Here is a 16,468-nt window from a genome sequence, read left to right on the forward strand (position 1 = left end):
TAAAATGACATAATTAAAGGCTAAATAAGGAAAAATTACCTGGTATAAGGCAAACTTATTGTGCAAAAAAGAACCGCACAGGCAAAGTACATTGACTATGTAATCAGTTATTAATATTGTGTTGGCTCTCCCTTGTTTTTGATTACCTCAGCTCAGCTATTATCCTGAGTTGACTCGCTAAACTGTGCATGTGTCATTTTTTAACTTCTTTCCAATCCTCAAGTTTGAGCTTCATTGGAAGACCTGCATGACACCATGGTTTATTATTTCCGAAAGGTTTTCAATGGCTTTAAGGTCAGGAGACTGAGGAAGACTGCAAAATACTGAGCATTGTCATTGCACACAACTTTGTTGCATGCACAGTGTGTTTGGGATAATCATGTTGCAAATACATATTCTCCATACTTCATTGTGTTCAACAGGATTCCCACGAGGATTCCCAAGTATTCGTCCATTTTCAAAGTGCAAGCGACAACATTATGGATCCTTCCAACACCTGCTGCAGACATGTGCCCCAAACAGCATTGTTTCCCCTTAGCACGCATGCATTTGGTATTAAAACACTCCATTCGTCTACCACGAACATATCCAACACCGTCCATTGCTAAGTTGCTAAATTTGGACTGCAGAAAACAGCTCCAATCTTCCACACTCCAATCCTTATGTTCATTTGCAAATGAAAGGTGTTTTTGCAGATAAGACTAATAAATGGTTTCTTTACTGGTACACATCCTCTAAATCCAGCCAATGGCTTACCGTACAAGATGAAATTGGAGGTTGGATGTCTCGCTCAGGTGTTTAGAAGCTGTTTTGAGGTGGACCCACATTCAATTCAGGTGATTTTCATCCTCCTGTCAAAATGCTCTCGTCTTCCTTGACCAGTCGCACTTTCCATTCTGCATGGTCTTTCTGTGGACATTGTGACCATTCACACCCTGCACATGAGCAATGTCGAACACCGATTGACCAGGGTTTGCCATTTTAACAATCTCCTCCAGCTCCTTCCATCTGGTCAGTTTTACTAACCATTCCACAAGATGTAAACAACACTGGTCCAGAAGCACTTCCTGTTTCAGTTTTTTTTTAACACTACATAAAAGCTGGGATAAAATACAACCAACAGAACATTTAAAACTGAATCAAAAAGTTAAACAAACATCTTTAAGATGTTTTCTTTACATGTGAAATAAAGAAAACAGTTACAAACTGAAACAGGAAGTGCTTCTGGACCAGTGTTGTTTACATCTTGTGAAATGGTCTATAGCTAATATCTGCCACATTGTGATTTATTGCTGGGATCGAGTGCAAGATTGGTATGACCACTTGACCAAAAATGATATTCGCATAAATTCAGCTTCATTACATTATGAACGCGTACATATTTGTTTTACACTCCAGGCACAACTTTACAACAGTGTACAAAAGTGTTAAGAACCAAATTTAGCCCATTTGTGATTAGTTTGTTTATTAGATTAGGGATTTACTTTTTAATTGAATTATATTTGTCTTATTAAAAGAGATACTTCGGGATTTAGCATTAAGCTTTGGATTAGTAGAAAACCTGTAGTATTTTCGAATTATCATGCTTTCCACCCTCATATCCCCATGAGACGAGAGAATTATGTATTTTTTTGTCTGGAAAAAATCCTCCAATGACGCAAAAATCGTCATTTTGCGTCATCGGACGATTTTTTGGCCAGAGTCTAAAGACTATGTACAGTCAACAGTAGGGTCTGCCCCGCATGGGATCTCACTCACAGAATGAACACATAGTGTCGGCCATCTTTTTTTGGAAGCTAAGCTAGCAGGCTCTTGTTCTGTGGAGAAAGCTGAGTAGTTAGGGTTACCATCCTCTTTTTCCTGGACATGTCCGGCCGTCGATGTCCGGGATTCAGCTTTTGCTTTCTGCAGTCGCCAGTTTACATGCACAGCTTTTGTTTCAATCTGACTGAATTCATTCCGATTGGTGGATCTGAATGTAGTGTTTACATGAACGCTACACAAGTGATCGGTTGATGTGTGTGTTTTAACATCGCTATGAAAATTCCCGCTCCTCCGTGAGAGATACGAGACTGGTGCGTCTCACAGGTGTCACTCATCGCTAATCACGCCACCGGCCTCGCGCCGTTCTCCCGCGGCCCTCACTCGTCCCGCTCGCCACAGTTAACATGATGAATGGCGACTGTAGAACGCCAAAGCCGAATCTTGGACATTTTGGGCGATCTCAATTTCATTTTGACTTAAGCAGGTTTCTCATAAATTGTTCAAGAGGCACTGCGTATGTGAATGACCCCTAATCGTTGCTCAGTTCACTTCTGAGGGACGTGACGTGACAAAGACAGTGTGACTTTCACATGGTGACAGTCAAGAGTCCAGAGCGACTGCTGGGGTCATAAATCTCAAGTGTAAGTGCGCATGATATTAGTCTCAGTGCCACACAGACAAGAAAGAAAGAAAGAGATGCGTATAAAAGCTGAGACAAAACACAGAACAGATGGAGGGCAGTAAGACAAGGACATCTGGCTCTTTTGTGCACTAAAGTGTCTTCCTCCTGCACACAACATACTGTCAGAGACATTCAAATCTTATACCTTGGCTTGCAGCAAAAGAACCTCATTTGGCAAACGCAGGCGAGACTATCAAGAATTTAGTGACTGCCTTTATGTGACAGTTTTTGTTTCACTATTATTCACACTCCCCACTGTCACACAATAAAAGGCTTGTTATTTTCCTGCCGAAGCACATCTGTTGGCTTCCTGGCATTGAGCTGCTTCTGCATAAAGGGCACTAGGAGTGTTGAGTGCTGTAAGCTTGATATAACGCAGGTAACTGCACAACACTCACTCCTTTAGAGGTCAAGTGTGAAGCACTAAAACAGAACTGCTAAAATAGTCATTGCTGTCAGTTAAAATACTGTCCCTGCCTGCCATTAGTCAAGTCACAGAGATAGCTCCGCCCCAAATTCACACTATTGGCTGAGCCAGTGTTTTGTCACACCCACCCAGGACAATGAAACAAATTGATTTCGGGTCAATAAAAGCGTTTTCACCATGATTTAAACGCACAATTAAGACTTTTTTCCTCCGAATTTCGACTTTACATCTCAGAATTGTGCCTTTAATTGCCTTTTTTAATTGTGTAAAAACCCCGGAAATCTGTTGTTTTTTTGTTTTTTTTCACCATGGATATAAAAAAGGTAACGTTAGGCTAACTGTGATTTCGCAAAAAAAAAAAAAAGACTTCTTTTCTCACAAATGCAAGTTATGAACTCATAATTGTGAGTTTATATCGTAATTATGCTTTTTTTTTTCTGAATTCAATCCCCCCCCCCCACGTTTCTGCTACAGAATAAAACTAAAAAAAGGTAATTGCGATTTTATACTTTTCTCGTAATGTTACTTTATATATCACAATTCTGAAAAAATAAGAACTGTGAGAAAATTGTGAGTGAGATAAATAAAAAGTCGCAATTAAAGTCAATTACTTTGTTTTATTCCGCCGTGGAAACAACCTTTTATAAGAATGGAAGTTTGTTTCCGCCGACAAAATGAAAAATAAAAAAAGGTAATTTCGACTTTTTAAGTCGAAAAAAAGTCGATAAAGTCAAAATTGCGAGATATAAAGTCGTAATTGTGTGTTATAAAGTCAGAATTGCGAGATATAAAGTCATAAAATGCGTGTTATAAAGTCAGAATTGTGAGATATAAACTATAAGGGGGGAAAATGTTATTCTTTTTTTCCCTTGGAATTGGCCTGATAACTCGCAATTGCGAGTTTATATCTCACAATTCTGAGAAAAGATGTCAGAATTTCGAGATATAAACTCGCAATTATGTGTTATAAAGTCAGAATTGTGAGATGTAAACTGGTAATTGTGAGAAAAAGTCAGAATTGTGAGATAAAAAGTCGAATTGCGACTTAATCACAGAATTCTGACTTTATATCTCACAATTCTGACTTTATAATACAGAATTACAACTTTATTTCTCACAATTCTGACTTTATATCTCGCAATTGTGAGATAAAAAGTCGCAATTATTTATTTATTTTTTTGTATTCAGTGGTGGCAACAAGCTTCCATACATAAGAGCTTGATCTGCTATGAAATTTGAAACTGCCTCCAAAAAGAACATTAATTGAATCTAAACTGCAAAAACAGCCCGGAAACCCAAACAATTGTCCACATTTACACGTCAATGACGCAAAGTGGGTGAGCAGAAACATCACCTGTCTGGACGTCCCACACCTGAATACTCAGAAAAGACTGAAAGTCAGAAGATCAAACTAACAGCATCACAGTAATCTGAGTGTGAAGCACTGATAATGCAAATGACACTGTTTTGAAGACGAGACTTTCAGGCTGTGGATGAACTTTCAGCCCATTTCACTTGCAAATCACCTTGTTTTTCTCGTCTGTCCTGACGGTAAAGGCATTTGTGGAAATGCAACATCCAGGGCGTTTGTATAAGTGATAAAACCCCCAAAAGAGCCAACAAATATGCATGACGCAGCTGTGGATTGACCTAACATTTATTAAAAACAGATTAAATATGAAGAGTTCAGATGCAAAAGTCTCTAAATGCCATTTGAAATTTTCTTCTTTAATGATGATTTTTATCAAGCTTGTATATTTAAGTTCAGTGATATCACTTGAATGGCAATGATAATTACCTATTAATTGTTATTTAAGTGAAATTACTGAACTTAAATATACAAGTTTGATAAAAATCATCATAAAAAAAAAAAATTTCAAATGGCATTTAGAGGCTTTTGCATCTGAACTCTTCATATATACATTTTAGAGTTTTATCACAAAATATATCATAAGATGAGTACTACAACCTTTTACATTACAAATGAGAGCTGCAGCACTTGATCATTTAAAGCATTTAAAATAAAAAATCATGAAAGTGAACCAGAACATAATTTCTCTGAATGAGATATTATATGATTCAGAAGTATTCAGGCCAAAGTATTGTTTGAAATTCAGAAGAAAAAAACAAATACTGACCATAATGAAAATGTAATTGTTTCATATTTCATTGTTCTGGTTCATCTTGCTCTGCTTACCCTGAATCACAGGAATTATTAAATACAAATATCATCTTCTCACTGAATGTAGTTTATATTTTTGAAAGTCAGAAGAGAGAAAAACAAACAAAAAAACAAAACGGTAACACTTTACAATAAGATTCATTAGTTAACTACATTAGTTAACATTAACAAAGAATTAACAATACTTCTTCAGCATTTGTTAATCTTTGTTAATGTTCATTTCAATATTTACTAATATTTTATTAAAATCTTGTTAACATTAGTTAATGAACTGTGCACTAACATGAACAAACAAGGTTAGTTCATGTTAGTTGATACATTAACTAATGTTTAATTAATGAACCTTATTGTAAAGTGTTACCAAAAAAACAAATACCGACCATAATGAAAATGTAATCGTTTGATATTACATTTTTCTGGTTCATCTTGCTCTGCTCACCCTGAATCACAGGAATTATTAAATACAAATATCATCTCACTGAATGAAATGTATATTTATATGCACTGTAAAATTCAAATAAGTTCATGTCAGCTTTCACATTCAAATATCATGAAGTCCACACACCAAGTTCGCAGGCACTGATATATCTGTGGGTTTAAGAACAAAACATGAGGACTTTTAGTTAATACAATAATGTTCAAAGAACACAATTTTAGTCCTCATTTCCCATCAAAGAAGCTTCAAACACACTCGATATGAGCAAAACAACACACCCTGTCAAACCTGACCCAACCACCTTAGTCATAATGACTTCAATGACTGATCGACACCATATGTTTTCACTCATTCCATTATAACGGACCCCTATGGCACCTTTGCAGGGATAGTTCAATAAAATAAATAAATTCATCATCATTTACTCATTTGCATGTTGCTCAAATCTGAATTACTTTATTGTCGTAGAAGATAAAAGAAGAATCAGGTTTGACAGCCAAAAACATGTGAAAATGTAAATGAGCACTGTAACCTGCATCTGTCTGTTCATCACACAAAATATCACATGACTTGGAATATAGTGTCAGGCTGCGGTTACAAGAGGTAAAAACGATATAAATACTGTTTGTTTTCTCCCACAACCTGCTCGTTTCGTGTCTTAGGCCATCAATGTGTACTTACATTTACGAGTCATTAAATCATGTTTAATTTGGACTTCTCTGTGCATGCTCTTTGAGGTGGTGACCATAGACCTCCATTATATGACTGACAGACAGGAACGGTTTGAAATAAAATATCAAATATTGATTTTTTTAGTTTTGAATGCAATAATTGCCATTTTTTGTACACTATTCATGTTGTTACCACTATTCCAGAGGGCGGATACGCGCAGGTGTTTTAATATTTATAGCTCTTAAAACAATAAAGGCTTTTTATAATTTGTGTTTTATTGAGTTTTGAACGCCACTGTTACATTGTAGTCAACTTTACAATTGACATCTTAACATATATACTGTGTAGTAATGATACATTTCTGAACAAAAAAACTAAAAGCGATAAAGTCAGAAGAGGTGATACAAATCAAATAGAAAAAAACATTAAAAAATAGAATTTTTTGCATTATTAGTATTAGTATTTTCCCCATTTCACAATAAAGGCTTTTTAACTTTTGCATCCTACTGAGTGACTTAAATTTGTCCAAGTCTATTTTAATTATATTCAAATAGAAAACATTTATTTTAAATTTTAAATGTATTTCAATGATATAATATCTTTATATATAAAGTTTATATAAAGTATATATATATATATAAAATGCACATATAAAACGGTGTAACGGTTGTAAATGCAGCATAAAGAAACTGATACTCTACCTATTTTCTTAGGATTGGGGAGATTGAGGTTGTTCATGATGTTCACAAACTCGTCCAGTGTCTTTGTCAGCCGTGGATTAAACTTCTTTTCCTCATCTACGGTGGACACAGTCTGACCTTCAGCGTTCAGAGAGGATCAAACCAACATGAGAAGAAATAATGCACAAAACACCAAAGAGAAAGTTAAATATCCTTAGTAATTAGTTGTTTAATTGTTTAAAATTGGTGTCTATTATCAGATGACTCAATAGACTCTAAAAGCAGCAGTTTCCACAGTTAAAGTGCTTTTAGACTTTAGTTTCCTGAGGTAAATTGACTTTAACACACAGTGACTCAGAGTTTGATGCTGTAATTGACATACCCTTGTAGTCGTGTGCGGGGTAGATGAAACAATGTGCAGGCAGGGTGAAAATCTTCTTATGGATGGACTCGTACAATCTCTGTGGACTACCTGAGTGAAGACAGAAGAGGAGCTTTACTGTCTCGCCATCATGTGGCCATTGGAAGAACTACAAAAACAAAGGCAACAACTATCAGGCTTAGATGGTATTGTGTATATTTACTAAATATTTACCATGATATACTTTTTTTTCACATGAAATTCATTGATTTTATTCTGCTTTTTATTTGGGTATTACATTTTCTAACTTGACCACCTTCACAATCAACGTAGGCAGATATTGGCGTTTATAACCGTGTTGTTATATTGGTGCATATAAACGTACGATGACATTTTTGGCCACCAGGGGTCACTCATTTAAAATAATAACAAAAGACGTACTTTGATGACGTCGGGAAAGAGCGTGGGCTCACGGGAGTTGTTGTCGCTGTCAATGACAACCAGCTCAGCTCATGGCATGACATCATCGTTTCACAAAATATACGGATATACGAGCGCGCGGCGCCGGAGGCGCCGGAGGTAAAAGGCGTTTATTTAGTAAGCATGAGAGAGCTGAAGCGGGCAGGTACATTCGCAGCCTGACTCATAAGAGTATTCAATGTGCGCGGCTCGCTAACAGCAACAGTTGGCTGATTTGAATGAGACGAACCGGTTACTGTGAACGGGGAGCGCTTTATGCGCGAGCAGCACCGGGGACAGTGTGTCTGTTAAGAGTGAGCGCTCGTGAGCGGGCACGTGATTTACACACATAAAAATACGTAATGCTTTTTTTTCTTCGTCATTTTCTTTGCTTTATTGACGGTAGTCCAGTGTTCCCCTTTGTGTTTGACGGTTTCGCCTGGTTCCGCAAGGAAGTTAGAGAAAATAGAGGAGTCAAAGGTTATATGACGGCATAGACGGGCGACGAAACGGAAATAGGAAAACGTCCCGTGTCTTCGAATTAAACTATAAATTTCTCCGTATTTGAAAGTTGGTGAAAACTGTCGGGATAATGTAAGTACACATCTAATAGAAATATATAACATAGATACAGTTATTTTTGCTATTTTTAAAGCAGAAAAAATACATATTGTGGCTTTAAATGTAAATATTAAACCTAATTCTTTCTTGTGAACATATTGACATGAAAATATTATTATGACCTATAATGCTTTTTACATTTTCATCTTTCTCACTTGTTTCTAAACTCCGTGAAATGCCTCCATTGTAGTCTTTTTTTCCAGGTATAAACACATCATAATATTTCTAATTTGAATCATTTCAGCCCAAGGCATACGCAAATAAAGGGGCGGGGCCTAGTTGAGTTAGTTAATAGTGTGTTAACTTGTGGTAATGGTAAAGGGCGTGACATGCTCAAAGCAGCTGACCAATCACAACACACCATTCCAGTCAACCAATCAGAGCATATTGAGCTTTGAGAAGGAGGGGCCTCATAGAGACACTGACATTGATACTACTGACAAACTGGGAAGAGAAATTGAGCAACAATGTCAAATATATGAAAAATACTGTGTTTACTGAACATCAAAGCATGAAAATACAGCGGTTGGACAATGAAACTGAAACACTGGCCAATGTGGGAGGTTTCACATCTATATGCCTGGCGGCCAATCTTCAGAGTGAAGCACGGGTGGATCAGTGATGGTTTGAGCTCCAATATCATGACAATCCTGATTGTATTTGATGGACACGACACTGCCGAGGACTACCAAACCCTTCTGGAGGATCATGAGCACCTGATGCTCAAACCGTGTATCAGCATGATCATGCACCAACACACACAGCAAGACTTGTGACAGAAGGGTTTGATGAAGATGAAAGTGACGTTGAACATCTCCCATGGTCTGACAGTCACCAGATCTGAATATTATTGAGGTGTTTTGGAGGAGCGAGTCCACCAGCATCATATAGTGACCTGGACACTGTTCTGGAAGAGGAACGGCTCATAATCCCTCTGGTCACTGTGAAGGACTTCTATCTGTCAATTGGTGCTGTATTTGGATGCAAAATGAGGCCCTCACCATTCTAACAAATTATTGTGTAGTAAAACCAGGTGTTTCAGTTTTTTTGTCCAACCCCTGTATATTCTAGTTAGAGGTCAAAGACAAAATCAAGACTGAATCTCCACAATGAGATTTGCTCAATCAATACTGTATTTCCGTAATCCTAACACTTCCGTTACCTTGCTGAAAGTCTGTCCGTCCGCAGCCCCGGATGAGGATGGCGTCACCAGTGAAGGCCATTCTCTGATCTCCAGTGACGTACGTCACACATCCATCTGTGTGTCCCGGGGTCTCTCGCACGGTTAGACACTGAAACGGACCAAAAGCCAAAGTTCGGAAAAGAGTAATAATCTTATCAGCACTTTATTTATTATCTAACCTGTTCAACTCTCACTGACTATGATAAGCATAATAACATTGCTGTAAAACACCAATACAGCCTTTGTGTTCTTCTTCACATTGTCATTAAAATAGATTACACAAATGAACCTGTTCATGATCCTGAGTGGATTGTAAGGTTTAGCGCATTGTCGTGATCACTTGCAATATTAAATTATATTAGATATTATTATATGTTATTTAATATAAATGAACATTCTGTAAATGGCCAAGTCATGATTTTGTTTTTGAAACGGAACTAGATTTTAAAATATATTGAATAACCCTAATCAGGCGTAATCCTTCATACATGTTTTCCGAAGGTGATCCGGTCTCCCTCTGAGAGCAGAATATCCGCAGTGGCTCCGCTGTGTTTGGAGATGCCACTCTTCAACCCAAACACCTTCTTCTTCAGCAGTCCAGTGCCAGTGATGTGATCCGCGTGACAGTGTGTGTTCACTGGTAGAGAACATGCACAGACAGAGACAGATATAATCAAACTGACAGTAGACCAGGCTGTTACTGCATCTATTTCATAACCAGGGCCTAAAATTAACACTTGCCAGGCTCCAAATGCGAGTATTTGTTCTTATTTTATTACTGACTGTTTCCTTGTCTTTAATATTGTTTTAAATTTACAGTATTTAGGCTTGTAGTTTTAGCCGTGGTCTCAAAATTGGAATAGAGAATTCTGAATTTTCACTTGTATCTAAAATTGAGTTGCCATTGTTGCGTTTCGTGGCTCCGGACATTGGCGACTGTGGCAAAAAAAGTCAGTTTAAGGCCTTGGATAGAACGATAGAACGATAGAACGATAGATAGATAGATAGATGGATAGATGGATAGATGGATAGATGGATAGATGGATGGATGGATGGATGGATGGATGGATAGATGGATAGATAGATAGATAGATAGATAGATAGATAGATAGATAGATAGATAGATAGATAGATAGATAGATAGATAGATAGATAGATAGATAGATAGATAGAACAATCGATAGATAGATAGATAGATAGATAGATAGATAGATAGATAGATAGATAGATAGATAGATAGATAGATAGATAGAACGATAGATAGATAGAACGATAGATAGATAGAACGATAGATAGAACGATAGATAGATGGATAGATGGATAGATAGATAGATAGATAGATAGATAGATAGATAGATAGATAGATAGATAGATAGATAGATAGATAGATTCACCGGCCACTATGAGTTTAAGTCCCAGTTGATCGATGAGCTGCAGGTCTCTGTCCACTGTTTCCAGCACGGGGTCGATCAGCACGGCCTCACGGGTGTCTGCGTCGGCCAGCAGGTATGTGTACGTGCTGCTTTCAGATTCAAACAACTACAGGAACAACATCATCATCATCATCAGGACTGTCAGAGTGAGTCAGCTGAATGTGTGTGTCCAGTAACATTCCATTCATATCTGCTTTCATCAGCAAACTACAGTTACCGTGCATCTGTTTACTCGTTACATGCAGCTCACACAACACACACACAAAAAAATCAACAGGGTGACCATTATTTCTGACAAAATGATAGTAGTAAAACTTCTTTGATCTAATTTGATATTTTCCACCACTGATATAACACAACTATATAAAGCAGCAGCCGAAAGAGAGCTTTTACAGAAGTAACGTAACACTATACCAAAAGGCCCCATTAGTTAATATTAGTCAATGAATGCAATAATTTATATTATCTAAAAATGAACAATTTATATTTTGTTACAGTATTTATTAATCTTTCTTTGTTAACATCAGTTAATAATAAATACAACCATTCCTTGATAGCTCATGTTATAACTAAGGTCCACTAAATGATAAAAAAAAAATCTTTTGGTTTTAATAATGTATAGTAAAAGTTGGAAGTAACATTAACTAAGACTAATACATGCTTTTGAAGTTTCTTTTTTCCATTGTTAGTTAAAATAAGTGGTTTATATATATATATATATATATATATATATATATATATATATATATATAAACCACTAATTTTATTTGTATTATCTGTCTTGTCATTCTGTCTGTGCACTGCGAGACAAATTGGCAATAAAGCTCTTTCTTTTTCTGAACTGTGGAGAATGATAAAATGTTGCAATTTGTGTGCATTTGCGATTATACGAATCAAGTTGTGCTTCACAGTCGTTTCAATCCTTTGTTTTCATGCTAAACATATTCATACAGTAGCTAGTCATAAATATGTTTTTCACACTTATTTTAGTGGACGCATGACAGTTCTGCTCAAGCTCACACAGGCCATGTTTACTGTACATACTGTAAATTAAAATATCAGCATTTATTGTTTTAGAAAACTTTTTAGATGATGCGAGATAAGCTCCTGCAGACTTTAATAAGCCTTTCTGTGTCTGCATTTCACTTGGTCTTTATCACACCTCTGTAAATCACTCTGGTCACTGATTGTATTCGAGATTATGTCTTGTAAAAATTAACTTTTCCTTGTCATTTTAGCAGTTCCGTATTCACACACAGTGTGCAGAGCACCATTAAATACAACAACATACACTTGCTTCTCCTCACGTCACATGAATAAACAAATTAAACTAATTTGCAGAGCATCAGAACAGAGCAGCATCACCTGTCTGAAGAGCGGGGCTCCGGGCTCCATCAGTCCGCTGTAGAGTCTCACTGACGCAGGGCCTCTGTGATCGATCACCGGTGCTTTGCAGTTCCACAGCCGGATCGCAGAGCTCACTGCAGGCTTCAGTCTGTTCAAAATGGCAGCACTCATTTTACTTCTGTGTAACTTTACACGTTGGAGTCTCCACCTTAAACCGGTCTGACGAGTATCTGATCACTGAATGAACTTGGGTCGTCAAACTGTCCTGTAATTGTAAACACTGACCTTGTAACTGTAAAAGAGCGAGTGCACGCCTTCTTCCGGGATCACTGCATAGTAAAGGCGCGTATTATTTGGTAAGAGAAGTGAATATCTAATGCATGATAGGATCGCTTTATAAATGTGCTAATTTCCAGTATAGATAGTGATGTCGATTCCGAATGTTATGACATCTAAAATGACTGACAAGGAACCTTGACTTGTCCGCGCATGCGCAGCAAGCTCGTGTGTGCAGTGCTGCCACTTGGCGGTGGGATCAGTGGTTTAGGGATAACCAAATAACCATTAGAGAGTTAAAATTTGTATTAGGGAGTCACAAAAAGCCCCCTCTCTTCTGACAAAATAGAAAACAGAAACTAGTTCACTAAATAAATAAATAAATAAATATTTTCGGGAGATTCAGGTGATGAACAGATTGAATTTAGGCTTTTATATTAACATATAAACATTCACCAACTCACACATCAGAGTTCGGTTGAGCTTCTGTTCGCTGATTAATGTTTATTTGTATAAAAGCCTATATTCAATCTGTTCAGATTGAGTCTCTTCAGAAAATTTTGGACTAAACCGCAATTCATATGGATTAGTTTTAGATAGCTCTAAAGTAGTAGTTGCGTAGCTGTCAATGAGGGACAGAAATCTCTCCGATTTCTTCAAAAAGATTTCCATTTGTGTACTGGAGAAGATGAACAAAAATCTTATGGGTTTGGAATGACATGAATAATTAATGAAAGGATTTTCATTTTTGGGTGAACTATTAATGTTCTTCACACCCAGTGTAAACCACAGACATAGCCTATACACTGTAAAAAATATTGTTGGTTTAACTTAAAAAAGTAAGTAACCTGGTTGCCTTAAAATTTTAAGTTCATTGAACTGGAAAAAGTAAGTTAATGCAATGAAGGAGATTAATTTAATCATCAGAAACTCAAAATAATAAGTTATCTCAACTAAATAAATTATTATAAAGTTGATTTGACAAAAGAAAATGTGTTGTGAAAACAAATCTTGAAAATATTTTTTACAGTGATACGTATATTAACCTAAAGTGTAACCAAATAAAACTTTAATGACTATCAGAGTCAGAGAGCTTACCTGGAAATACGCTTGTAAGGGTCAAAGCAGGAGCTGTCCGCCTCTATACCTGCACTTTCAGGTTCTTTGTAGGGAAGTGGGTGATGTACAAAAATATTCAATTATCTGGAGTCATGGCTCAAAAACACCAATGAGTCTCAACAGCAGCAGCACACTAATTAATATTCATGAGCTGTCTAAAAGATGAAAAAAGTACATGTTTATCAGCCACAATGAGTACAAGTTCCAGTTCATTTATGAGCTTTAATCTCAGCCCAGAGTTTATGTGATTAGATTCAGATTCATACAGCTATAGAAACGACATCATCATGAAGAGACAACTGTCACAGTGAGTCAGCAAGTCCCACATTCCATGCATATCTCCCAACATCATTTTTATTTATGTATTGTTCTCACATGCCCTTTTCTGAGCGTACGTGACTCCAGTCACTCATATTAAATCAGCATGAGTCGGTCTGGATGCAATGATCTTTTATTGCTGCCTATATTACAGATGATATCTGCTTCTATTCAAGGTTTCAATTATCTGTTGTAAGATTAAAACTGAATTTTCAAAAGTTATTATCCTTTATGGTGGCCACTGAGAATGCCTCTTCATTTTTATCCTGAAATGAAATGAAATAAATGTTAATGGTTTTTGGACTTTATATACGTGCAAATAGGTTTAAAGGAATGTTACTAGTTCAAAGTCTGTGTAAATTTATTTATTTTATTATTATTATTTTTGGTGGTGGTGTTTTACATAAGGTACTGGTTTTATAAAGTCATGTCAGGAGTTTGGTTGGTTTATTTTACAGTCACTCAGTTTTTTGCTATCCCCATGGGAGAAATGAATCTAAAATACTTCCGGAACTAACGCTGCTGAAAAAGTGGGCGGGTGTAAAGTGTAAACAATGTCATGACACTTTTAATTCTGTAGTGCTTCAGTATTGATTCCATTTAGTGTATATGTTACAAAGTTCATCAATTCGATTGTATGCATGAAGTGGTTTTACTTCTGTGTATTATGCAGTGTTTTGCCCCATATACTTCCTCTGAATTACATTACAATGCATTACAGCAAATTTGATTTTGAACCCGTAACATTCCTCTGTAACAAACTGAATAATGATGCTGTTGGTGTTGTTTGTGTTTACACTGATGTATTGATCCAGCCACTGGAGAAGCTGAGTGATTCTGGTGTAGACGCCTGGTTTATTGCGTCTTCCACATCCTTGTCCCCAACTCACCACACCAGCCAACCTCCAATCACCAGCTTCAGTCTTACACACTAGAGGACCTCCGCTGTCACCCTGGAGAACAATTACCCAACAAACCATGTAAAAAACACACACAGGATCCCTCAAGGAAATATTGGTAACACTTTACAATAAGGCTCTATGTTAACATTAGTTAAACTTGAACCAACATGAAAAATACTTCTAAGGCCGGATTCACATATAGCACCTAAAACGCATAGAAAACGCTGGACGCGCCACATTCTTCTTTTTCCAAAGCGCTAGGGTGGATGCACTCTGGTTGGTTCTTGTCACATGACCTACTGTGCGCTTATGATGCGCTTGTGGCATTCTAAAAAGATGAAATGTTTTTAAAAAAAATTTAATCATTCCGTTATGATTCCATATTCTATTATGATTCCATATTCCATTCCGGGCATACCGCCGTACATTTGAAATAACGAACTTGAACGCGCAAAAGACGCGCCCTAAAGCATGTATTAATTGTAGTTAAATTCAACATTTACTTATAAATTATTAAAATCAAAAGTTGTATCTGTTAATAGTGTTTAATGGACATGATTTGACATGAACTATGCTACGCAGAATTGTCATTTTTAAGCAATCTATCATGTTAATAGATGTGTATACCTGACAGGAGTCCACTCCTCCCTCCATAACGCCAGCACAAAGCATTCTGGGAGTGAGTTGGGAGCCGTAGACGTTGGACTGTAAGCATACGGACTGGTCGATCACCTGAACTAAAGCCTGTCTCAAGTGTGAGGACACCGACCCTGTATGAGAGAGTGAAAGACACCTTCAGGAGTGTTCGGGAGGCCTGTAAACGCTTCAGAAACATGATCTCACCTCCTTCGTGAGTGTAACCCCAACCTGTGACCCAGCATGGGGAATCAGGAGGAAAAGACTCGCTCAGACGTGGTAAACACACGGGTCTCACTCCATCTAAACAACAGTCAACACATCTGTTCTCAATTACAGAGGAGAAACCATTATTTGTTTTTTATTACATTCTACCCATCTATAAATTATAATACAAAAAGAGATCCTCATTTATTGATACTTTTCAACTAGAGATAAGAAAGGAATCTTTCATTTGCTTTGAAATGTTAACAAATATCAAGATCAGAAAAGAGTATTTCTTAGTCTCTGATTCAGTCACAAAAAAACATTATTTGTGTTCATATGAAGATAATTTTTTTTAAATGTATATTATTTTGTTCTAGAATGACCATTTTTATCAAGCTTGTGTATTTAAGTTCAGTAATTTCACTTAAATGACAATTAATAGGTAATCTTCATTGCCATTTACAGTAAGTGAAATTACTGAACTTAAATATACAAGCTTGATAAAAATGATAGTTTTAGAAGAAAATTTCAAAATGGCACTTAGAGGCTTTTGCATCTGAACTCTTCATATGTAAATAGTAACAATAATAAATAAATAAATACACACACACGCGTTACAAGAGGTAAAAACGATATAAATACTGTTTGTTTTCTCACACAAACCGCTTGTTTCGTGTCTTAGGCCATCAATGTGTACTTACATTTACGAGTAATTAAATCATGTTTAATTTGGACTTCTCTGTGCATGCTCTTTGAGGTGGTG

General features: G+C 36.7%; 2 protein-coding genes across 6 annotated transcripts in view; both read right to left on the reverse strand.

Annotated features, from left to right (window-relative positions):
• Positions 1-4,733: 4,733 nt before the first annotated feature.
• Positions 4,734-13,770, reverse strand: ethe1 (ETHE1 persulfide dioxygenase). 4 transcript variants are annotated; one of them, XR_016145808.1, is made up of 9 exons: positions 13,622-13,770; positions 12,266-12,512; positions 10,862-11,006; positions 9,956-10,104; positions 9,447-9,576; positions 7,226-7,315; positions 6,865-6,981; positions 5,546-5,643; positions 4,735-5,124 (listed from the first exon to the last, which is right to left on the reverse strand). XR_016145808.1 is itself a non-coding variant. In XM_089118018.1 (8 exons), exons 2-8 carry the CDS (start codon positions 12,416-12,418, stop codon positions 5,597-5,599), a joined length of 831 nt encoding a protein of 276 aa, XP_088974144.1. In that variant the 5' UTR covers positions 12,419-12,512; positions 13,622-13,770; the 3' UTR covers positions 4,734-5,596. The 4 variants fall into 4 exon arrangements, 3 of the variants coding, with proteins under 3 accessions (XP_088974144.1, XP_039516901.2, XP_039516902.2); XM_089118018.1 differs by having other exon boundaries at positions 4,734-5,643; XM_039660967.2 differs by having other exon boundaries at positions 4,734-5,643; positions 12,266-12,395; positions 13,622-13,761.
• A 199-nt stretch (positions 13,771-13,969) lies between these two features.
• Positions 13,970-16,468, reverse strand: part of LOC120471229 (transmembrane protease serine 5) — an 8,403-nt gene continuing 5,904 nt past the window's right edge. For both annotated transcript variants that reach the window (XM_039661011.2, XM_089118017.1), the window contains 4 exons: positions 15,706-15,801; positions 15,490-15,632; positions 14,758-14,913; positions 13,970-14,226 (listed from right to left, as the gene is read on the reverse strand). In XM_039661011.2, the coding sequence (XP_039516945.2) occupies positions 14,173-14,226; positions 14,758-14,913; positions 15,490-15,632; positions 15,706-15,801 (449 nt within the window). In that variant the 3' untranslated portion in view covers positions 13,970-14,172. The remainder of the gene's footprint in view (positions 14,227-14,757; positions 14,914-15,489; positions 15,633-15,705; positions 15,802-16,468) is intronic.

This window comes from Pimephales promelas, chromosome 12 (assembly GCF_988280905.1).
Source record: "Pimephales promelas chromosome 12, fPimPro1.hap1.1, whole genome shotgun sequence".
NCBI lineage: Eukaryota > Metazoa > Chordata > Actinopteri > Cypriniformes > Leuciscidae > Pimephales > Pimephales promelas.